This window comes from Miniopterus schreibersii (genome assembly GCF_964146895.1).
Source record: "Miniopterus schreibersii genome assembly, chromosome: 1".
NCBI lineage: Eukaryota > Metazoa > Chordata > Mammalia > Chiroptera > Miniopteridae > Miniopterus > Miniopterus schreibersii.
Window position 1 is genome coordinate 165,209,733 of NC_138101.1, and position 26,144 is coordinate 165,235,876.

Genomic DNA, 26,144 nt, shown 5'->3' on the forward strand with positions numbered 1-26,144 from the left:
TCAAAACTACATGGATTAGGAAGTGTTTTTATTTTTTCTTATCCTAAAAGTTAAAAGTTGTTAAAAGAAGTATGAGAAAACACAGTTGTTTCTATTTAGCTGATTATGATTCAATCATATGCTGGCCTTACTTCATACTTACAACCTATTATTTGACCAGCATTGACTTTGTTAGGATCATATATGAACCACTATTGTAAGTTGTTGTATCACTGTCTCTTTGAGTACCACCTCCTAAGAGCATCATCTGATTACTTTAGATTCTTTATTTGAACTACACATTTGCACCAGGCCTTAACACATGAGTCCAGGTCAATCTCTTCATCAGCTGCTCATCAGTCAGTTGTCCTTTAAGGTCCAATTAACCATAACCTAGGGAGTCAGGCTCACCATGGTCCATTGTTTAAATAATTGATTATGGACAGGGGAGAAAATTATAAACACACCTAGAACAATAATCAACTCACTATGTCATTCTGGAAGTGACTCCAGTTACCTCATGAAAATTTAGGGGAACTTAGTGAAGTTAAAGTTGAGATTCTTCAGAAAATTTTGGAGTTAAAACTTCTGAACATTTATGGTCTGGAGCAGCAAGTAGTAACAATTCTCCCAGCATAAAGGGTATACTTACATATACTCTATAAAATAAAATAAAAAGTTTTATTGATTTTTAGAGAAGGGAAAGGGAGAGAGAAACATTGACAAGGAATCAAACCGGCAACCCTTCGGTGCACGAGCCGATGCTCTAACCACGGAGGCACGCCAGCCAGGGCAATATATACTCTTTGAAACACAACTTTAATGGAATTATCATATGCCTTTGAAAAATCTAGTTGAGATAAACTAATGGTAGCACTATGGGAAAAGAAAGAATTAAAGCCCTGGCCAGAGCTCAACTGGTTGGAGCATGGTCCTATACACCAAAACGTTTCGGGTTAGATTCCCGGTCAGGGCACATACCTAGGTTGCAGGTTCGATCCCCAGTCGGAGCACGTACAGGAGGCAGCCGACTGATGATTCTCTCTTACATCCGTTTCTCTCTCTCCCTTCCTTTTTCTCTTAAAATTGGGTGAGAATTTAAAAAAATAAATGAATTAAAAACTAGATCCTCTGAGCCACTGTCTCAAAAAGCCCCTCAACCTCAAAACGTATAACAGGGGCTATGTGAAGAAAATCCCAATGCCCTCCTAGAATTTGATGCTGAAACCTATAAGGGATACAGAATTGGGTTCTTCGAAAGATTCATATAAAATATGTAAAATAAACAAAAAATTTGCAGGAGTATTTGTTCTTAAATGCTCACAAATTAATACTGTAAACAAAGCTGCATATCATAATGCTATTAATGAAACTGTATATATACTTTTCTTTTCTCCCTTTTAAACTGCCTTTGCCACAGGGAAGCACAAATGAGGTAAGTTAAATTTCTCTAAGAGCTATATATTTGTAAACATCATGATATTCTTATTTTATAAACCGATTAGCCATTAAAGGATGTCTAAATATATATAGATTAGAAAATCTTTGGTAACTTCTGCTCCTATGTTCTCCTTGCTTTTATCATTTTAATTGTGAATTTTTAACATGGTTTTAAAACAATATTTAATTTATTCCAGACATCATGTGATTTGATCTGCATATGAAACAAAATTAGATTATCATGAATATCATGAATATCTTATGTTTTGTTTCCTAAACATGTAGGAAATTTCAAAATTCCTAAGCTCCAACATTCTGTATTTTGCTCTGCTTAAGAATGAAACAAGTAGAGTTATGAATCTTGAGGAAACTTAACTACTGGAGAGCATTTAAATGGAGCTACAACCTCTAGAAGTTGTTTTTAACGTTGGCTTTTGAGTGACAGTTACCTATACACTTTAAGCAGGTTCCAGGCCAGTATGCAGCGTAACTTCCTTGGCATACCTTAGACATGACCTATAAATTGGCGTTCATTTCTCCCACCACCCTTCCACTCTATCACTTTCCACATGTGCAAACTCTGTATCTGAGGAAAGAATCTGAGCCTCCAAAAAAGAATCATTTGTTACATTTATCTCTGGAGTCATTTAGGTCACTGTGTTCAGGAAGCAAAACTGATCTTGGACAACTACAGAGATAGCACAATTCTTTCCTCAGTTTCTGCTGCTACATGTGACTGGATTATGTCCTGTAATCAAATACCAATGATACACTTAATATTTACAAGTTAATAAGAAATTATTTTATATAAAATTCAGTAAAACAAATTCACTAAAGTAAAAATAAATTTCAACTTTGTAAACCAAAACTTAAGAAAAAAAATGTAAGAGAACAGGGATTAAACTGAATGTGTTAGAATCAGAATATAATAGAACTTGGACAATGCCATGTTGCACCAATATGCATTCATAAAACTAAAGATGGTACCATTAGACTTAACAAAGTAGCCATACAGACTCAAAAAGATAAAAATTAATGGTATTTCCTGGGAATCAATTACTATTTAAAGAATATCAAGCTTTTATCCAGCTTTAAAAAATATTCAGACTTTTTTACAGACTCCTGGATTACATACATCGGTCTTAAGTGAGTGTTCGTTATGTGAAAGTCAGAAGAGGGAATGAATTGTAGACACTAGGTCCGGGGGGGGGGGGGGGGGGAGGGAGAACATAAAAATATTTATGAACACTTATATAAAGCAGTATGTAAAATTCCTGATTCAAACACTGTAAAACAGATACAAAGAACAATCACAGAGGTAGTTTTAATGATGAAAGGCTTTCTGAAGTAATGTTTCTGAATAAGGTTTTTAAAATAGGAATTAATAGAAACAAGGCAAGAAAATGTTTGAGGGGGGGACCCCAGTGTGAAGGAGGGAGGGGTGACATGTGCTTATTTGCATGACTATATCAGGAAATAATGGAGAATAAAAGTGGCTCCTTTCTGAAAAACCTATAAGGAAGTCCTGATAACAAGTGGTCTAGCTATGTACAATAAAGTAGCTATCGACAGTCAGAAGTTACAAGCCCATATAATTCCTCTAAAACTGACAAGTTCTCAACATGCTCCAAGAAGTATACAAGGTAAAAGGAAATGCAGTCTGACAATAAGACATTTGTCATGAAGATCAATCCACAAAGGTAGTTACATACACATTATAGAGTTGAAAATACTTTTGGGTTCTAAGATATCAGTTATTAATTTATATCCTATATAGATTAATGATATAGATTCCAAATTTAGCTTGCTAAATTTTATATAGTACCATAAACTAATTACACTTAAAAGGAAAATGTTTACATCTGTGTTTTTAATATGTTTTATAATCTGTATTCTTGTATTTTTAGGCTTTATACAAGCTTTACAATGCAGCAGCAACCCACAGACATCTGTATCATCAAGCTTTTCCTGCACCAAAGTCAGAAACTACTGAACAATCAGAAAAGAAGAAAATTTAATCCAAATTTGAAAAAATACAGGTGCATGACCAATTGTCAGTTACATGTCTCCATGTAAACATTCACAGTGCTTCCATCAGAACAGAGTAAAATACCAAACACCTCTGAAGACTGCAAAGTGGTTTAGTTCTTTTATTTCAGTGTTTAATAGATGTATGTATGCATGGTTATTGTCATTTTGTTAACATGTACCGTTTCCTGATTTTGTCTTCAAATATGCTGTTATAATTTAAAGTTATTTGTCTATTTATGATGACAGTACATGTGTTCTGCTTGAATTAACTAAATTCTCCTACTGGGTTATAATTAAACCATGTAGTAATATTACTCCATGTTTGGATATGCTCATTTAATTTCTAAAGAATTTTAAAATTATTTCACAGTTATTTGTTAAAAGCACAGCATCAGAACTCAACAGGCTTGATTCAGTCTATATCATCTTACATATATCATAAACTCTTATTTTTAAAGACATTTAAGGGAGCTTTATCAAAAACTATGTATTGCTTCTTTTATATTATGATTTAATATAGACTATAAACCTCTTGATCAAAAACGCACAAAAAAATCACTTTGTATGTATCTGAGTTTCTGCATTGTATATTTTTTCATTTGGTACACAAAGAAATGTATTCATCATAAGTTTATTCTTTTAATATGTGAACTACTATTAAAAGTTTATTCTGGTTCCTAAGGTTAAAAAAAACATGCCTACTGAATTTGGAAATGTGTTGGGAGGTGTTGATAAAGAATGATTTCGGTTTATCTCTCTTTTAAAAATTCAAAATGCATGCCCTGGCTGGTTTGGCTCAGTGGTTAAGAGCGTTCGCCCACAGAATGAAGGATCTCAGGTTCAATTCCAGTCAAGGGCACACACCTCTGTTGTAAGCTAGATCCCTGGCCTGGTCGGGGCACATTAGGGAGGCAACCAATCGATGTGTCTCTCTCACATCAATGTTTCTCTCTCTCTCTCCCCCTCCCTTCCACTCTTTCTAAAATATCAATGGAAAAAATATTCTCAGGTGAGGATTAACAAAAAGTAAGTAAGTAAATAAATAAAATGCATTTTCTTTAATGCTGACCACATTATAAATTTAGATTTCCATTTTAAGAAACATATGCTAATCCTTTTCGGTACCTTCTAGTTCTTTTAAAACAGTGTTTCTATACTGTATTTCTAATTACTAAAATCTCTAGTGGAATTTCATTGAGCAAAGCTTTCAGAGAAAAAAAAAGTGTGGTAATGAAAAAAAGAAAAGTAATGCCTTTTACCTGGGAGCTCTAAAACAGTAAATTTCTAACTTTCTTAGAAATGGCTAAGCCGTAATTAAATAGTAATATAAAGTAAGGAGCAACAGAAAATAATTAGAAGAGTATGTGACAGTTCATAAGATATATAAGCTTAAATCTTAGAAAAGTTTGATCACATGCCCTACAAAGTAACTTTTCCCACTGATAAAATTCCACTAGCTTATTTGTTTTTTCAATACTCCTTTCAATATACTGCTTCCTTTGACAATGAGTCTTATGAATGGAAAAAATCAAATATTTAAAACACTATGTATAAAACATGGACTCAAAACATGTAGTTTCCACAAAAATATATTTAATAAGCTTGTTGTATAAAATCAAACATTTAATATTTCCAACATTTTATCAACAATTCAAACTCATTGCTATGTAACTGGGAGTGCTTTGTATTTTGGAAGATTACCTAAACTAAAAATATATTTACATATTTACAACACATGTAAATATAACTGAAGAGCTACTTCAACTAATGTTGAAATTCATGGAATTCTAAAGATTTATAGGCTAAAAGTGCCATAAATGTATCTGCAATCAAATGTACTATGCAAATTATGAACAATGTTTTAGTAACTATCAAATCAAAAGAAAAAAAACTGGGAAAGAAATACTGGGTTTTAAGTTCTGTGACAAACTCTTAAAAGATAAAAGATAAGTAAAATCAATTTATTGACCAAGATTTCTTAATGAATCCCTGATTGTCATTTTTGGCAGCTCAACCCAGCTTGTTAGGATGACAGCATGCTATGCTATAGGGAGCCCTCCACTGTCTCATCGGAGCCATGCTCCTAAATGCCCCAAGAGCCTTGGCCAAAAGGAAGGAAGTGATGTTAGCAACTGCGAGTGCTGTACACACCTTTCCCATACAGGCTAAGGCCCCATGCCAAAATTTATTCCTGAAAGATTACAGGCCCTTCACCATTTCATACTAAAAAAAATACTTTCTCATCACATTTAAAGGGGTTCTCTACATTTTGGGCAGAAGGGAATCTCATAAATTACATATAAAAATTTATGACAACAAAGGTCCCAAATCCCATTTTATGTTTTGAACTATACACAATAGTAACATTTAAAGCATTCGATTCCAGACAATGTTCCACACTAAAGCAGGAAACATCTTTTTTTAAATACTGCATAGGTTATCTCTCACTCTGTTTTTTAAAGAAAAGTACTGCTACTGTAAGAGTTTATTTACCGAGTGATCATTTCCTATTTAATATCTCGTTACAATGACGCCTTGCTGAATTTGTCTCCACTGAGAAAATTCAAAGCAGTTTCCTAATATGCAGCATTTAGAAGTTTGCCATTTTGACTCTTAAAATGATAAACACTTTTTTTGTCTCAATAAAAGAGTATTTTTAATAACAAAATACATTGTAAAATTAGAATCTTATAATTTCTAAAAAGCTGCCTTTATTAACCAAAGTACTTGTTTGCAGTCTTTTATTTGCGAAAATATTTTAAAGCCCTTATAAAACTTAAATTGTATTTTTATTTTTTTTAAGTTTACTTAAAAATTCTTGCCATGCTGCTGCTGGGCATACCACTGCTGCCTCTGCTTGCGGTTTTCCAACTCTGTGAGAAGAGCCTGTCTGTAGGCTTCATACATTTTGACAATCTGTTCCAGTTCTTTCATGAAAAGCAACTTTAGCATTCCCTGGTATGTATCCAGGTCAGCTAGCTGGAAGAGTTCCCACTTCAGAATATGGTCATATCTGTTTTAAAACACAATCATACATATATTCAGAATACACATATAAATATGTATTTATAGTAATCAACTGGTCTATTTTTATAAATATCAACTTTATTAAAACTATATAAACCATGAGCTATAACTGAAAATAACTGAGTTATTAACTGCTACTGAAATATACTATTTTTTAGGGAGAGGAGAAAACTATTATTATTTCATTTCAATTTAAGTTTAAAAATACCCCCTTCTTTCAATTTTAAGTATCAGTTTTTCTACTATTAACACTAGACAGCAATAAACAACAGATTTAAAACCTCTGTGGTTCTATAATTCCTGAATAAGACATTCTATGCTACTCATAAGTTAATCCAAAGTTAATTGTCAGGAACTTAAGAATGCTTTAGACCACACAGTGCCTGCAAACAACAATACATAAAATGGGCACAGTCATTTGTGTCATTAGTGTTGATAGAGTTTTTTGTGGAATGCTGTTCACTACAGCAAACAAGGAACTAAAGAGAAGAGGAATGAATAGGAACCATCATTCCTGGGTTGAGTTTTCCTAAGGCTGAGTATACAGTATTTAAAAAAAACCACACACACACACACACACACACACAACAGAAAAACTCAAGCAGAAAGAAAATGAGCTCTTTTCAAAATGAGAAAGTAGACTGTTGAAGATCCCATAATGTGGGGAAGGACTCGTAAAATTATATTTACATTTGTATCTCAGAAGGCCTTCTTCAATGGTAAGTAGATGACATACTGAGATGGTAGTATGCCACAAACTACTAAAACTACTAAAGCAGTAATTCACACTTTGAATTGAAAGACGCCTTGAAGACAGCACTCTAATCCAATTTTCTTATTTTACATATGAAAAAACTGAAACACAAAGAGGCTATATAAATCAATCTATCTACCTACCTACCCACCTACCTACCTACCTATCTATCATCTATCTATCTATCTATCTATCTATAGCTTGCAAAATTGTTTAGTGACTAAAAGATCAGAAAGGCAGAGAACTGTGGACCGAGATGCTTCAGAGTAATAGTTTTTACTATTAATACTAAGACTAGACAAATAGGCTGTAAAAACCACTCCAGTAGCCTATGTCTATAGCATCTCTTTTGCTGTTTTTCCTAGGACAGTATTCTATTCAAACACTACTTATAAATAACCCTATATGCAAATAACTATTGCTATAATGCTACCAAAAAATGTGTTCACACTGCAGTGGGTGCTGCCTCTAGGAGCCCAAAGTACTGCCTTTCTCAGCTCCAAGTATTATAATGTAGTCTAAATTCCCTGCATCTGCCCCCTATAACAGTACACCCACTATTTCTTTCCACTTAGTCCCACAGCTGGGTCAATGGTAATACCGCAGGATCACCAAGCAACAGGAACGAAAGAGAATCCATGCCACAATGCTGCTGGGGACTGGTGTTGCGGTATGTGTGAGGAATATTAGGAAGGAAGTTCCTGACCATCTTTTTCCTGCTAAAGATTAAATCTTATAATTTTATCTGATAATTTGGCTTAAGAACAGTTATATAGATGATGCATTACAGACTTGTGAGACTCAGAAACAACTTCACTAAAATTAATAAATAATAATTTGGAACATAATCTAAGTCAAGTTCTGGAAGTATATGCTAACAGTATTTTGGTAAGTTACTGCTAGAGATAGAATTAAAAATTTCAGGAACTTAGAAAATGGTCAATTGTTAAACAAGAGGAAGAAAGGCTAGTTTTTTGGCTAAAACCCTCTTTTTGATAAGTTAAATAATTGATTCTCCATCATCTAATTCACAGGTAACATCTAACCCTTTGTTGACAGAACCATATTAACCATTTCCATACTCTTTAGGGATAAAAATTCAGGAGCAACTAAAAAGCAACAGGTTTCTAGACCTCTTAAGTTCTTTTAGCAAAGAAATATTTGCTCCCTTTTTCCAGTCTGCCCATCCTGGGAGATTTCTGAGCTATTTGAAGAAAAAAAAGAGTTGCTAATTTCCTAAAGTTTTATAGCTATCTCATAGAACCAGATAGGAAAGGGACTATAATCTTTGGGAGTCTTTCTTTTCATAAGAAACAAGGAATCCCATCTAAGTACTATCTTTTTCCCCCAAAAGAAAAGCTTTTTATGTTATTTTTTCTAACTATGACTATAAAGTAGAAATAACAAAACCCTCTTCAATTTTATCAACTCCCCCAAATAGCAAAGGTTAACAGTTAGGCACATATTCTTCCAGGCTTAAGGAGAATAAAAATACATACACATATTATATTTGACTTAGGATCATCATATGAACAAAGGCTATACACAGTAGTGGGTCAAGAGTCATTCAAGAGTGAAAGGAGGAGAGATTAAGAAAAAAACCAAACTCATAGAGACAGCAGCATGGTGATTACCAGAGGGGAAGGGAAGTGGGGGAGGTAGAAGAGGGCATAGGGCGGATAAACAGTGATGGAAGGAGACTTCACCTGATTTGGTGTGGTGAACACACAGTACAATATACAGATGATGTATTACAGAATTGTATACCTGAAACCTATACATTTTATTAACCAATGTCACCCAATAAAAATAAAAAGAGAAAAGGGAAAAAAGGAAAGAAAAGTCCATCTGCTATCACATTCCTAATCCCATTCTTTTACTATACAGATATAATCAGATAAAGAAGCCAAGACACCAAACCATGCTAAACTTCTATGGATCAATGTGTACCTAATTTCAAGTCAACTAAAACCACACTTTAGATAAGCACTATATATACCTTGCACAATAATATCTACAATTAAAAATTCTTCAGACCTAGCTGGTTTTCTCAGTGGCTAGAGCATCAGCCTGGGGATTGAAGGGTCTCGGGTTCGATTCCAGTCAAAGGCACGTACCTCAGTTGCAGGCTCGAACCCCTATTCTGGCCGGGGTGCATACAGGAGGCAACCAATCGATGTCTCTCTCACACAAGTGTTTCTTTCTCTCTCTCTCCCCCACCCTCCTCACTCTCTCTGAAAAGCAATGGAAAAAATGTCCTCCGGTGAAGATTAAGAAAAAAAAAAAAAAATCTTTAAAAATTACATAATATTTGACTGGGGGGGGGAACCACTGATACTTTCAGACTACAACCCTCTTGTAGGATCCCCTTGTCTCTCTGCATCAGGCCATAGATCAACAGCTATTAATTAATAATTCATTAATGATCAATAACTATGAGAATGTTAAACTGGCCTAAATGAGAATAATCATGGTCAAATAATTATAAGGCATATCCTTTAGGTAGTGTACCAACTATTCAAATTAAAAGCCTAAAAAGAAGCTAATAAGAACAAATGGCTCTAAGCAATAAAAAATAATTTAAGGTATATTCACACACACACAACACATAAACACAAAGGGCTCACAAATACATACATAGCCAGAAGGTAAAAATTTAGACCCCTTGGAAATTTTATTTCAGTGATCATCCTTTATAATTATAGAAAAGAGTTACTATTTCAAAAAGTGTCTATATGAGAGATTTTACATTCTAAAAACTTTTATTTGAATATCAAAGATTTAATTATTTTATTCCAAACTCATTGTCTAATCATCTTAAACTCTCTAAAACTATCCTTTGGGCTATTTTATGCTGATAATTTTGGTTTCTGAAATACAAAAGGGATATTAAGAGTAAGACTACAAAAACTGGTAACTGAATGTTACCTTACATAGTTAACATGAAATAATTATGTGTAAAATGCCTACCAAAGTACTAGAAATTTAATAGCTGCTAAGTAAATGACAATATTAAATTAGGAAGTACCAATGACAAAAGTTAATGATCTTTGAAGTTAGAGATAAAGGTTCGAAATCTACCATGTAATAGTTGTGTGATCTGAGCAAAGATAAAGTCTCCGCTTTTTTCATTTGTAAAGTGAGTTTGGGGAAGATTATATGAAATAACCTGCCTAAAAGTTTAGCACAGTAAGGAACACAGAAAGCACTGGATAATCAGTAACTATTTACTTTCAAACACCCTCTTTTCTGAAATCATAGCACTTTGTATATAACATTATTACTAATCATCACATTGGGTTATTGATTGGAGTACCAACTTCTGTTTCCCCAGAAGAGAAAAGCTCTCTGAGGGCAAGATTTCATTCATTCATTCATGATCACATTCCAAGAACAGTGCCTACTATGGCACCCAATAAATATCCTCAATGAGCCTGGCAAACTCATAACCATCTTTAAAAACTAGCACATGTATTTCCTTTTCCAGTGCAGCTTTCCTTGCCCCACTCATAGTAAGGGCTTACACATGGCAGCCACTGCACCATGTGCTTTAAAAATGCATGATCACTTTTAAGCCTCACCACACCAAGAAAGGTAGGCAAGTTTACTATCCCCCATGTTTCAGTAGAGAAAACACTTAGATCTAAGTTCAGTGACTTGCACAAGGTCATTCAGTAAGTAGGTCATTCAGTAAGTAGGAGCCAGAAATCACACTCAGTTTCCTTCCTGGGCAATCTTAACCACTACTCTATACTTCTATCCTCAATAATAATAATAATTTACTAAGTTCTCTCCATGTGCAAAGCACTGTGTTATATACTTTAGATGCATCATTTTATTAAATTCTTAATAACCTTAAGAGTAGGTACTATTACTATTCCCAATTTACGGAAGACAAAACAAAATTAAACACCCTGCCCAGGGTTACACAGCTAAAAAGTACCAGTGAATTTAGATCATTTTATCCCAGAACTTGCAGCCACTACCCATATAACTTAAACACCTTTGTGTACTGTTTTGTTTCACCCATGTACCTAGGACTTACCTGGGTCCTCATTTCTATCACAAGGTATTATATCACTTATTTACAACTTAATCTCCCCTATCAGAATGTAAGCTTCTTATTGTATCCCTAATATATTATAGGTCTGCATACAAAATGAAGATTCAAAGTGTTTGTAGAACATATTTCTAATCAGCTTTATAAACTGTGATATCCTTTCTTCCAACAGAAGTATTATTTATAAGATCAATTATTAAGAGACAAAACATGGTACTGGGGTGGGGGGAGGGTGTTAACCAGCCCACAGACTCCATTCAGTCCTCTACTCATCCCTCAACAAAAATTTGTGCTGTAAATTCACTTACTTCACAGGGGCTCGAGCATAAACCTGAAGCCAGTCAGGAATTTCTGCAGTATGATATGGGTTTGCAGGTACCAGAAGGGATTGATTTCTTTCAGTCTGCTGTGGCTGGTATGTGACAGGAGGAGGTTGATCATATCGAGGTACACTAAGAAGAAAAAAATCGACATTCATTAGGATAAAGGCCCTAAACTTAAACAAGACATTATAAAGAACGAGTAATATTTAAGCATGTTTTAATGAGCCTCCTACCCAAACTCAGTTCCTTCTATCACCTAAAAAACCATTATGTCTGGCTTTTATTTTTTATCATACTATAGGGGAATTAAAATCCACCTTCTCTTAGAAACTAGTAGGCCACTAGTGATGGATGTAAACTAAGCTAAATCTTTGCATATTTTTAAGAAACTTCTTCTGGCTGGTATTTAGTCTTTTCAAGGATGACTTCAAAGGCTATAAAAAAGTTGGAGGTACATTGTAAGCTTTATATAGAGGCTTAAAACCAGAATCATAAATTCCAGTAATTACTAGTAACCAGGTGTAAATTCATGTTGGAAAAGTTGATAGGTTCTCTCAAAATTACAACGGGTATTTTCTATATCCTTTAGGCTGAAAAGGAGGTTTGGAATACGTAGTACAATAGGAGTGCTTGAAATATCCACATTAACTGTAGTATTTCCTTTCTGCTTTTACCTTAAGAGGGCATATGGGAATTAGAGTTGATTAGAACCTATTTTAAGTCAGACTTAAAAAAACCACACACAAAAAACATAAAAAAACCTACCATGTTTTTAATGAATTCTAATGGCTAGTATATGTTGGGGGTAGGGAGTTAATAGCAACACAGGGAGGAGGCTGTTATATAGAAAAATGCTAGGGAGAATACTGAACCAAAGAGTGAATTTTAGGAGGTCAAAATGGTCTACTCCAGTCTTGGAAATAAAAATGGAAGGGCCTGCTTCCCAACATTAATATTTAAAGTGTATATCAGAAAAGGTTATTGCAATACTAAACTGGGATTAAAATAAGTGTCAGATTTAGACTGTGCTTAACAATTTAAAAATCAATGTGCAAATGGCACTGAATTTTATCTTCAGCTCTTCTTTCATAAGTAGGTGCAAAGTAAAATATTCCTTGATAGCACAATTGGGGGATGGGAAAAAAAAGGCTTTGAAGTTAGATATGTCTAGGGGGGTTGGCCATTTAGAAACTGTACGAATGTAAGCAAACTGCTTTGCTTCTCTAAGCCTCAGCCTCCTTATTTTTAAAATGGAATCAATTCATACCAAAGATGATTGTTCTCAGGATTAAGTGACCTAATATAGAGTTCTGTATAAGGGTTAGCAAAATATAGACAAACAGCTATTAACACTACCTACATATGTGAGCTTAAGGAAGATATTTATTCACTCCTGTTTAATGTCTATAGAGTTGCTGAGAAAAGCGTATTAACTAATTATGAAATGCTTTGTAAACTAAAAAAAATCTGTAATTATATAAGGTTAATGATGAAGAACAGAAAAACAAACTCAATATACTTTCAAATCTGGTTGTCTGAACCACAAAGTCCTCTGCTACCTGGTGAAACTATAACCATATATTTTTCCCATCATTCATTCAACAAAACATCTGCTACACTCCCACTTCAGGCCCATCTCTGTGTTGGGTGCTGGGGACACAGCAAGAATAAGTGGGACTCATTCCTGCCCTTGGGTGGGTAGCTCTGAATTACTCCCATGTCACAGGTCTCAAAATGGAGGCCAGGGAGGCATAAGCTTGTCTGAGATGGTACAAAGAGTAGGGGAAGGGGCCAGAGCCCAACACAGGCAGAGCAGTTGGTTTGGTTCTTTTGAAGGTGACATCCTCAGTTGTTCAATACATGACGACTAAGTGGCACTAACTGGAATCACTGGAAAAAACCGCTTTTCAAATTTGAATTAAGAAGTCCAAACATGTATGTAAAATGATTAAAACAATACAATGATAAAGCTTAGTTTTCGTGGTGATATTAAAATGAGTTTTCATGATTTTAATTATTCTAAAAAATGCAAATGTCTGCAATTACCAAAGATCTGTATTATGCTAGATGATACTAACCACCACCTATTAACATGCTGATGATAGTATACACAGCTTTTAATCTTATGGTTCAGTTCTTGAAAGCTCAAATATAGCTAACTGGGCACTGGCCAGTGTGGCTCAGTTGGTTGGAGCATCGTCCCAGACACCAAAAGGGGGTGGGTTCGATTCCCAGGCAGGGCACATGACCAGGTTTTGGGTTCAAACCCTGCAATGATTGATGTTTCTCTCTCTCCCTTTTTCTAAGATCAAATTTTTTTTTTTTAATGTAGTTAATCGGGAATATCTGCAAATTCATTACTAACCTAATACTAGCTTTTTTAATGTACTTTGAAATCCAGTGTGTATTTTACATTCACAGCACACCTCAATTTGGATTAATAAAATTTCAAGTGCTCAACAGTCACATGTGACTATTGGCTATAGTATTAAGAGGGCCAGAAGTCTGGCCATAATCAAGATCGACGATGTTTTGTGCAGTTCCAATTTTCTTTTCCTTGCCTGGTAATGGTGAAAAACAGAACATAAAATGTCTGAAATTGAAGAAAAACAGCAAGATGTTACAATCCAAAAAGTATACTTTGACACATTAGGAGGTAGGTCTGTATTATTTATAGGAATTTAAATATAAAGAGACAGATATTTTATTTATTTCAATTTCTCGGTATCTATAGCAAAAACATTCTGGCATACTAAAGCAGAATCTGATCATAAGAATACTGATACTGTTTCTGAGGTTCTTTAAAGAAAAAAGCTTTTTTAAATTATAAAGTCATTCATTACTAAAAGAAAAAGAAAAAAAAAGTCCAGAGAAAGGTATCATAAACACTGAAAAATAAAGCTTTCAAATATCAGACTTCAGGATACCTTTCTCTTTGATGAAAATATGTCGTCACAATCTAACATTAGACAATCCCAAAACAAAAGGTTGAAAATAAAGTCGATACCTAGGAGCACAGGGATGTCTATATTGAGCCTTCTTATTTGTGTGATCTACGTAATAGGTTCCAAATTCTGATGACTCAACTCGCTCCCATCCTGGAGGAAGTCCTTCTCGCTCAAGAGGATGGCTCCAATGAGTTGTATTTGTGTTGTGATCTATATAATATTTTCTCCCTCTCATTGTCCAGTCCACAGACCAGCCAGGAGGAAGTGGTAAATCTTCAGAACCATGGTTAGTTAAATTTCCTAAAGATGTAGCAGCAACTCTCCCTATACCTGAGGAGAAAGAGAAAAAGAGAATAAATAGAACAATTATTCAAAGCTAAAAGATGCTGTTTGAAAAACAGTTACAAAATTAGCTATCCTGATTATACTCTTCTGTTAAAATTCATAATTTTATCATTATAAATAAAATTCTTCATAAAACTAGCCAGTATTACAAGGAGAAAATAGTCTCCTTCTTTGAAGTTGGGTGTTTTTAGTTGATACTTCCATCACCATTTAACTACTAGTGAAGCTACTTAAATATATATACTGCTAAAGGAAAAGTGAGGAAAAGAAAATTTCACCTCATTCAAGATTTTAGATTTGACATTTCATCTAAAACAGCAAAATGAATTTGTAAAATGATTCCCAGTTTATAATTTCTTAAAAATAATCTGGCTGTGCCCCAGAACTACTAAATAAGTTTATCAAGGTAGCAGGGTATAAGGTCACCTACAAAAATATATACTAACAATAATTGAAAACATTTAACTACTTATACCATTTATAATAGCTCTAAAAAATCAAACATTTACATATAAACTGAGCAAAACACATGTAAGAACTGTATGCTGAAAACTACAAAACACTGAGGAAAAAAATGAAAGAGGTCCTACCAACAGTAATGGATTGGAAGACTCAAAATTATTAAGGTGTCAGTTTTTCTTGAAATGACATTTAGGTTTAAGGTAATTTCAATCAAATTCCAATAGGAGTTTTTGTAGGTATAGACAGATACAGACATAAAAAGGCAAAAGAACTAGAGAAACCAGGACAATTTTTAAAAGGAAGAATAAAGTTGGAGAACTCATGGTATACCTGATTTTAAGACTTACTATAAACATACAGTAATCAAGACAGTGTGGTAATGTCAAAAGGACAAACAGATCAATGAAACAGAGATTCCCGAAATACTTCTACACATACATGGTCAATAAATTTTTGACAAAGATGAAAAGGCAATTCAATTGAGAAAGGATAGTTTTATCAACAAATGATGTTGGAACAACTGGACATCCATATGCAAAAAAAACTAATCACAATCTATACCTACTACCTTATATAAAAATGAACTTAGATGGATCATATATCAAATGTAAAGCATAAAACTATAAATTTTTTTTTTTAACATATCTTTATTGATTTCAAAGAGAGGGAAGGAAGAGGGAGAGAGAGAGAGAGAAACATCAATGATAAGAGAGTCACTGATCGGCTGCCTAGCCCGCAACCCGGGCATGTGCCCTGACGGGGAATAGAACCCCAATCTCCTGGATCCTAGGTTGATGCTCAACCGCTGAGCCATGCCCGGCCAGGCAAAACTATAAAACTTTTTAAAGAAAAAGTAGGATAAATTTTGGTAACCTTTTGTTAGCAAAGGGTTCTTAACCAAATAAAGCTCAGAGTTCAACTAAAAAAAATAATAAATCCCTGAGTTCATAAAGATACTAAAATACAAACTCAGTGGTTACATTTGGAGGTGGCTAGGGTACCAAATCACTATTCTGAAACAACAGTAAATAAAAGGAAAGATCTAGCATTTACCCTATCTTATATGAACAATCAAGTAATTGATAAGGAAAAGTTCATTACAGAATTCCAACTAATAGAGAAGAAATGACAGAATTGGAGTATCATCAATTTGCAACACCTACTGAAATACTGGATCTAGCTATTGATCATTAATAGCTGCCAAATCATTAGGTAAAAGGCTGAAGGAGAACTTCATGATGAATGAATGGGGTTGACATCTAATCCCATGATCAATTTTAACATCATAGAGAAATCAATCATTATGTGTGACACAACAGAATGTACACAACGCCACTTATAAAGTGTTCTGGGAAAAAAGGAAAATGAAAGAAAGAAAACAATCACTTTTGCTCAGTACTCTTTGGGAAGAAAAGGGTACCTTCCTAAAGCAGATGGTGACCATAGAACAGAACAAAACGTTTTGATGAAACTGACCTTGGCTTCTGTCAAACTACAACTGAAGGTTTACTTAACAAGTGTAGCTTATGAAATTTCAAAAAGGAAATATTTAAACAGAAAAAAAATAAGCCAATGTACTAAAGATACACACATAGCTAATAACTTTGAAATCACATTGTGTAAGCATGCAATGGCTCCATGCTTTCTCATACTTCCATCACTAAAACTGTACTACTAGCCACAAACCAAGGACAGTAATTTTAAAATAAAAAATTATACACACACACAAGGTGAGGCAAGACTAGGTTTACAGTTGTTTGTATGGAAAATAATAATTAATAAATAATAACACAAGAATAAACTCTGTTTTGCGTACTCACAACTGTAAACCTACTTTTGCCCCACCCTATATTATACACATAATTCAGCCAGAAAGTTGAAACTTCAGTAGCAAACACGCCAAATCTGGAAAAAGGCATGAACATTAACAATTATGAGTGTCTATTCTGCCCCTGGTCCTTTCCATATGTACTATTTCATACTCAAAACAACTCTAATGAGGTAGTAGAATCACTACCAATTTACAATGAGGAAACCAAGGTTCAAGTAAGTTATCTTACCAAAGGCTACACAGATGGTATAAGGTCAAATGACAATATTACTAACCATGTAATCTTAGCAACAAAAGATCATCTATACTTTTGCAAAGAAAAATATGACTGCTACTAATAAAAAAAAAAAAGCAACTATCAATTTTGAACACAATCAGTGGAAAATGAGAACTTGTTTCTGAGCTACAAGGGAAAAAAAAAGCTTTTCATAATTTCAATTGGTCCCAGGAAAGAATGAGTGGCATTCATAATCCTCAAAATAACTTTCATTTGCAGGAACTAATCACACACCTTTCATTTATATAAAATAAAGCATTCATAAGCTAAATACAGGGGTGGGCAAGTGTGTATGGAAAAATACATGCAGTTTATGATTATTACAATAGCTTTATTTACTCTGTATTTCGGGTGCTCACAACTAACTGTAAACCTACTTTTGCCGACCCCATACCTGATTTTCCAAAGACACGGAAAAAGAATTATCTTTTTTGTCTACCCAGCTTTCACTAATTATGTCTCTAAAGAACTTAACTCTCATATAACCAGGCAGATACCTATGAGATCTGCCCTTACAGAAAAGCTCAAAAATTCTAGTTTCCTAATTTTGTAGGAGCTACAGAGAACAAAATGGAATCTGGAACTCTACTGAAGGTCTACAAGCTCCAGAGTAATAAATACTAAACATTATAGCACATGTTATAATCAAGATGTTGTTAAAGAGATCTAAGTATTGAAGCAAGCCAACTGCCTCCTCTGTAAAATAATTACAAATAAAGTTGTATCCCTAAAGATTATGAACCCCTCCTCAAAAGATGACTCTGGTTTACTAAATATAGGGTGTCCAAAAAAAATGTATACACATGCTTTAAATAATTATAAAGGCAGTGTTTATTAAAATACATTTCATTTTCAAAATCAAGCTATCAGCTGTTAAAATGTCTATACATTTTTGGGGGACACCCTGTATTTATGCATATCCTGGAAGAAACAGAAACTCCAGTGTTTTTTTTTGTAAAGTCTGACACTGCATTTTGATTTTTATAACTTGATGTCTTTAAAAATAAATTTTAAAGTTTGTTACTTAAAACTGTATAAAATTAAATTACTTAAGAGCAAAACAAAGGAATTCAATCTGCCTTTAGCATTCTAACTAAGGACTTCCTGTTAACAGGATTCCTTCCTTTGGAACATACAATAAGTGTCTGACAGATATGTTGGCCAAAATGTTAAAGGTTAACTTTCACAGCTAAATGAAGAACTTACTAGGCCCTAAAGCCCTTTAAGATGTTACAAAACTTGCTTTTATACTTCTGCTAAATAAAATAATATGAAGTTAACCCTTGAGATAGGTGTCCCGGAAAGTATAAACAGTAACTAATTGGTAGCAATTACTACTCTAACGCACTACAAACCTATCTCCTTCCACACATTTTTTATGCTTATTACATTAGTAACAGCAATCAAAATTTAAAGTTTGTGAAAATAAATCCTTACCCTCCCACAAACTTACTTTCTCCTTTCATTTCATTCAAATTCCTTGAAATCTCTCCAGCATAAATCTTGAAAATATAGTAAGTTTCAAATCTTTTCAAGATGAATTTATGAAACTTCCAGCTATTGTCTCATGTTCAAATTTTTTTCCTTCTGGAAAACACAGTTGTTAGGCTTTTCTGTTTCATTAATAATTGGTTATTAATCCTTCCCTGCCACTTAAGACACTCCCTCAAAGCACTGTTTTTTTCTAAATGATAAAACATTAAGTCTTACTGCAAGTATCTAATTAAATTATATTTTATTTCTAAATCTTGATTGGAAAAATTTTTTTCCTTTTTATTGAATTTATTGGGTGACACTGGTTAACAAAATTATACAGGTTTCAGGTGCACAATTCTTCAACACATTCATCTGTACACTGTACTGTGTGTTCACCACCCAAAGTCAAGTCTCCATCCATCATCATTTATCCCCCTATACCCTAAGCCACCAACCTCACACCACCCCACGATTCCCACACTGTTGTCTGGGTCCGAGTTTTTCCTCAATCCCTCTATCCTCCACCACCACCCAGCCCCAGGCCCTGGCCCTGGCCCCGGCTCCGGTCCCAGCCCCCGCCCCAGCTGGGTCTGTCTCTATTTTGCTCGATAGCTCATTTTGTTCATTAGATTCCCCATACGAGTGAAATCGTATGGTACTTTTCTTTCTCTGACTGGCTTATTTCACTTAGCATAATGCTCTCAAGGTCTGGAAAATTGTTTTAAAGTCTGTCATTAGACTTTCAAAAACTGTCAGACTGGTCCTGAGAAGATCAGTAGAAATTTATTTCTTAAAGTATTTTCTCAATATTTTGCAAATAAGAATTTTAAAACAAGATTTTAACTTGGTATTATTAATTCTTCACACTTATATTCAGGCAGAAAAGTGTTAGGAGCTATCTGTGATTTTTGTAATATACATAGGAAAGGTGAGTATGAAGAACAACAATCTGTATTATTGGTAAACAGATTGTTATAAGCTATTATTTGTGCTACCTGTTAGCTACCAAAACTGTCTTAAGACTCCAGACTTGAACTCTCTGGATTAATTCACTTATTCAACCACTTATTTTTGAAGCTCCTCCTATATAGTCAGGTCTATGCTAATGGGTCATATATGACTATTCTCTTTCCCTCATCCTTACAACCCCATTAGTGGCCAAGTCCCATCAATGCAGATATGTCCTACTTCTTCCCTTTCGAAATGTCCCCAGCCTAGGTCAGGTCCTCATTAACATTTAAAGTATCAGCTCCCAAACATGCACCAAATGAAAGATTATAGAGTTAAGAGTCACTGAACTACTAATAAATAGCAATTACATTAAGAAACTCATTCAAGTAAGATAGATACAAAACTATAGATTTTAATTATAACAGTGTAAAGAAAAAGAATGTCATGAAAAAAACTATTAAGAATCTCTGGTATGATGGGTACTTTATTTTCTGCATTTTTGTAAATTTCCTATAATAAGCAGATATTACTCTAAAATATATAAATGAACTTTATTTTAAAACTTACTACAATTTGGTTGGATAGATTATTTCTGAGGTTTAAAACTACATATTGGAAAGAGCCAAAATAAACACTGGAGTATGCAATTGTCTAATCCTTTAGCCTAGAACTTCTTTAAAAATTAAAAAGGCGCACTGCTGGTTTGGCTCAGTGGTGAGAGCATCCGCCAGGGGACTGAAGGGCCAAGGTTCAATTTCTGTCAAGGGCACATATCTCGGTTGCAGGCTTGATTTCCGGGGCACATAAGGGAGGCAACCAATCAATGTGTCTCTCTCACATTAATGTCTCTCTGTTTCTCTCCCTCCCTTCCACTCTCTCTACAAAATCAACGGAAAAAATATCTTCCTGTGAAAATTAACAACAAAAAATTTAAAAAGCACTCACCCATGCTCTTTACAGTATTTCTACGTACCTAGAAAACCTCTCCTCTTCAATTTTCCAATGAGACTTCAATGTTGACTTTCACAAAATAAGCTGCTCTTACCAACTATTCCACACTACTCAATTTTTAAAACTAATTTTATTTTTCCATCACCATTTATTCCCTCTATGCCCTTTCACCTCCACCCATCCCCCTCTACCCCCAAAATCAACACACTGTTGTCCAAGACCAAGAGTTATCTTTTTTTCTTTGTCTCTCAATCCCTCCACTACCCTCTACCCCCGCCCCCCAAGCTGCTGTCTGCCTGCTTTCTATCTATGAGTCTGTCTCTATTTTGCTTGGTACACTGCTCAATTTTCAAAACTTTAGTGATTTACTCTTTCCCAAACCCACACTTGTCTCATTTTTCCTTCAAAAATGTCATAGATTTGTGCTTTCCTTTCAATGCCACTGGTACCTGCAGTCCTCTTTTCTCAAGGAATGTACCCCAAGTATAACTAGTAATCTTTAAACAGTGCTTTCATAAAATGATTTGCCTTTTTGAAATCTGCAATGATTCTGCTTGACTCAAGTTTAAATCCTACAGCCTGTTGGACCACAAATCTCCATTCCGCCTTATACCATTTCTTCAAACTAGGCAAAACTACATAGTTCCTTGGACTTACATGATGTCTACTCTGTTTTTACTGGGTTACTTCCAATTTTAAACCTAAAATGTCCTTCCTCTGCCCCATTAATAAAGTTCAAGCTCAAAACACAGATGGAAGTCCTATCTCTTCCACAAATCATCCTCTAAGTATTCCAGCCTTCCCTGACTATCTCTCTCTGACTCTGTATTATACCACAAAGTATACAAATTGTTTTGTGATTATTTTGCATATATTGGTTTTGTTCCCTCAAATAAGGTACCAGAGAGGAGCAACAAGGTCAGGGAAAATGCTAAACATATGATTCATACTAAATGAATAAAATTTTTCTACACTCAAAACACTCATGCTCCCAAGTGTTCCTAAGTCACCTTATTTGAAATTTTGTGGACTACAAAGTAAATGTTTCCCATATTTTTTTATTTTTAACCTGCCAAAATTTAAAGGAAAAAAATAGTCAGATGAAAAAGTTTAATTTTCAGCTTGCTTCAATTTATTTGGTGTATTTCAGTACTTTAGGACTAAAGCAAACTGTGTGCATTTCTCCTCTCTCTTCAGCTCCTTGCATAAGAATCCCTAAGTCAGCAAATATGGAAAGCAGATTTCAAAAATTTATGACTAATATTTTTGCCCATTTCAAAAATGAACAAAAAGACATGCTTAACACACAATTAACTATTTCACAGTAAGTCTGTCTGACCAACTTGTGAACTAATTATTGAACTATGAAAGTAGTTTTGTTAAGAGAAACAGTGCAGGTTCTAGCTAAGTAATGATGCAGTTGCCCATGGTACCTGTAGTCCTCTACCATGCCCAATTCTTCCTATCTGCCTTGCCTTTCCCCCATTTAAGTCCAGTTTTTCTGAAACCCTAATCTTTCCATTCTACCAAACCTAAACCTAGAATCAATCTAACTGTAGACATAAAGTTGTCTAGGTTTTCAAGGTTCATAGTATTAACAGTAAAGATAGCCTTCAAATAAGTACCAAGTTTTTATAAAATGAGTTAATAAAATAAAGGAATACAAAATTCTTTCCCTCAGTGTAGGTTAATAATTATTTGCAAGTTGGCTTAGCAAGGCTGGCAAAATGAAGAAGGATTTCTCTAGGAATAGCTGTTGACTTTCTAAGCAAATCCAGAAAAGAGCATCTTTTAAATTAAGTGTTAATAAATATAATGTAGCAATTATAAATTTAAGTTACCTGAAGCATGCCTCCCCTGATTCTGTGGCAGTCTTTGGAAGAGATCATGGTTGTATTCATAGTATCTGTAATCTTCATGTGTACGATCTCCAAGTGGGCGCCTTCGCTGACCATCAAAATAATTATCTGAATAATAATATCGGGATCCAGAGTCTCCATTTTCAACAGCAAAATTAACTTCTGTTAAAAATGACTGAGACGAGCCATATTCCCTAGGGACATCTGCTAGACTCCTGGCAAGATAAGAAGGTGCTGATAATCTGTTGCTTTCTCTTCTCATTATTTCATGAGGTGTTCTTTGAATTGGAGTTCTAAGGAAACTCTGGTTTCTTGAAACTATTCCATCTCCAGAAGCTGAAAAAGCATTAGGGCTTGAATCTGGAAGACAGATATCAGTTCGTCTTGGAATTGTTGGACCGTGCCGGATGAATGACGGCGTGAGATCTACAATCAAACAAGTAATAAAATGACCACTTCAATAAGTAATAAATACACTTTTTAAAAGTTGTTCATTTCTATCAATCACCCCAAATTGTGAAATTTCAATGGACTTAAGAAAACACAATTAATATTTTTGATTTAAGATAGTACTTGGGACCATGGCCAGGTAGCTCAGTTGGTTGGAGCGTAATCCCAATGCACCAAAGTTTCAGGTTCAATCCCAGGTCAGGGCACATAGAAGAATCAACCAATGTATGTATAAATAAGTGGAAAACAAGTCAACGTTTCTCTTGCTCTCTCTTCCCCTCTCTCTCTAAAAATCAATAAATAATAATAAGAAAAAAGACAGTAGTTGGATATTTTAAAATTGCAGCTGCCCTGGCTGGGTGGCTCAGTTGGTTGGAACACTGTCCCATACACCAAAAAGTTGATTCGATTCCTGGTCGGGATGCATATGGGAGGCAATGGAATAATGATGTTTCTCACACTGATGTCTCCTTCTCTCTCTTTCTCCCTTCCTCTCTCTCTCAAACTCAAGAAACATATCCTCGAGTGAGGATTAAAAAACATTTTTTTAATTGAGGCTAATATTTTTCCACTCCAATGAATTTATAATTTGTATAAATGTATAGAATCAAATATATTCTGCATACTACCATATATATTATGATGAAGTATCAATAAACTTAGCTATGAAATACATATTAATGAAATACTCATGAATAAATGTGTAAAAATAGGAAACAAACTATTTTTTTAAAAATAGAACATATCGCAATTCCCAAACATATAAAGATTTTTAAATTATTAACCTGGTCTTCCTACTCCTGGAATTACATAACACTAATATGGTATTATGGCAAAAGGGAAAGGCAAAAATTTAGCTATGAAAATTAAAAAATAATAAGATTTCATTTCACAGAGGTACACAATGCTGAATTAGTTCAAAAAACGCCAAGCCTGAAACTATGGCTCCTTTAAAACAAGTAATTATAATTCAAAACAGAAGATAACAGTAGAACAATGGCTTTCAGGATATAGTATTTCAGAATACAGAACTTAAATAGCTTAGACATTCCTGGTTAGAAAGAAAAATACCCTTAAAACATGAAGAAAATTGGACTTGGAGATTGTTTTGTTCGTTCATTAAGTAAACAATATTAGAGGGTACTTGTTAATAAGTTTCAGAAGCAAATTCTAGACAGAAATTAATATCTAAATAAACAAGGTTCAACATTTGATAAAACAAAACAAAAACAAAATACTATATTATTTACTTAAAGGTATGACAAACATATTTCATTATTTCAAGCAATGTTTAATAAACTATTGGCAGCACACTGCAAGCTATCATAAACTTTGCCAAAAATGTAAAAGAATGTGTAACTGAAAAATGAACTGTTAAAATAAGGTTTAAAAACCAAGTTTCTGGTTACTGGTGTACCCATTTAATCTACTTTGTTGTTCTAAAAGAAAGTACTGAAAATACAAGGTTAAATCTAGAAGGTTGATGATGTGATTTTAATGGAAAAACATGCTCTCCACCCCTTTCTGTGTGATTTTGGGCAAATATTAGGAATCTCTATGAACAGCTTTCCCAATTATAATATGAGGTAATGGTTAAGTCACAAGGTTACTACAGCTTCCAAGAAGGAAACTTACACAAAGGGCCAGCATGCAGTATAAGCACCCAAAATATTAGCTCCTTACATCACAAATGTTCTGAACACACAGTATTAAAAATTCAAAAGATAGCAATAACTAAAAATTTAAAAGATTAAGCTGAAAAGCCAGAGTCTAATACTTAAACTGAAGAGAAAAAAAAGTGCAAGGGATGGGGCAGTAGAAATACATCCTATTAAAGTCTTCAAAAAACCACTTTTTGGTCATTTCTCCTAAAATATGTCAGAAATCATTTTGAGTATGTTTGTCTTTTGGGGGGGGGGGTCCCTGGGGATTTTTATTTGAAGCAATTCTCATGAATACAGCCAAATACACGTGATTTTGGTTCCTCTACTCTGAGACCTAAGACTGATGAGGCTTTGGGTAGCGGCTACAACAGCGACCTTCAGCCTTCACCTCCCGCGTCTGCGTCCAGCAGCAGAGCGAAGGAATTCCAGCCCGAGTTCGCACAACGCCCAGCGTGAGCGAGTGACACCCGCAATGTTTACAAACACAAGGCGTATCTCCACGTCTCTACAAGAGAAAAAAGTGTCCCCGTCTACTCACTTTTACTCCTATAGCATCAGAGGGATCAGTAATTTAAGTTTTTCCTAAAGAGCCTCTTTCTCCTGTAAAACAACTCTGTCACAGAGGGCCGGGAAGTTTGTTATTTTTAGGGGGGGGGGGGGCGAAGGGAGGAGGGGGAACTAAAGTTTCTTAGTCTTTATCGGTTTCAAATAACAAACACGGCTTCAGGCAAAATGAAATGCAAAAAAACAGTATTTCACAGAGATCAGCAGGAATGAAAAGGCGTGGGGAGGCGCGGCCGCCCGGGACAGGTAAGGGTGCGCCCCGCTCGACACTCACTCCGCAGCAGAGGCGACGTCTCCTTCTTCACGTACTTCCCCTGCACCTCGGCAGGCTTGGACACTTCGTTCTTGGTTTTCTTTCGGGACAGCATCCTGGTCGACGAGGCCCCACACCGCGCCAAGCAGCCTCCCTAAGGCTCCGCGCCGGGCGCGGGCCGTTCGCGCCGCCACCTCCGCCGGCGCCGCCGCCTCCTTCCCTCCCGAGCCGCCGCCGCCGCCGCCGCTGCCGCCGCCTCTCCGCAGCCCGGGGTCGCCCGCAGGGACTGCCGCATGTTCGGGGCGCTAAGCGCGCCGGCCGCCGCTCAGTCGCTTGTCAGTTCCTTCCCGGAAGTCTGCCTGCTGCGCGACGCCGCCCGAGGACTCCTTGAGGAGAGGCCAGAGACGCCGGGCCAGGGCCATGGTCCGCCTCGGGCCGCCGAACAACCGCTACCGCTACGGCCGCCGCCGCCTACGTCCCGTAAACTTTCCCCGCGGCC

General features: G+C 35.3%; 2 protein-coding genes across 4 annotated transcripts in view; one reads left to right on the plus strand and one right to left on the minus strand.

The window, feature by feature from the left end:
• ATL1 (atlastin GTPase 1) overlaps window positions 1–5,034 on the plus strand; it is a 52,924-nt gene extending 47,890 nt beyond the window's left edge. For 2 of the 3 annotated variants that reach the window (XM_081116286.1, XM_081116287.1), the window contains 2 exons: window positions 1,400–1,414; window positions 3,327–5,034. In XM_081116286.1, the coding sequence (XP_080972412.1) occupies window positions 1,400–1,414; window positions 3,327–3,437 (126 nt within the window). In that variant the 3' untranslated portion in view covers window positions 3,438–5,034. The remainder of the gene's footprint in view (window positions 1–1,399; window positions 1,415–3,326) is intronic. The other variant, XM_081116288.1, reaches the window with a different exon arrangement.
• SAV1 (salvador family WW domain containing protein 1) lies at window positions 5,027–26,144 on the minus strand. The gene is made up of 5 exons (XM_081116318.1): window positions 25,667–26,144; window positions 22,697–23,140; window positions 14,622–14,892; window positions 11,600–11,743; window positions 5,027–6,463 (listed from the first exon to the last, which is right to left on the minus strand). The coding sequence occupies exons 1-5, from the start codon at window positions 25,758–25,760 to the stop codon at window positions 6,259–6,261; spliced, it is 1,158 nt and encodes a 385-aa protein (XP_080972444.1). The 5' UTR covers window positions 25,761–26,144; the 3' UTR covers window positions 5,027–6,258.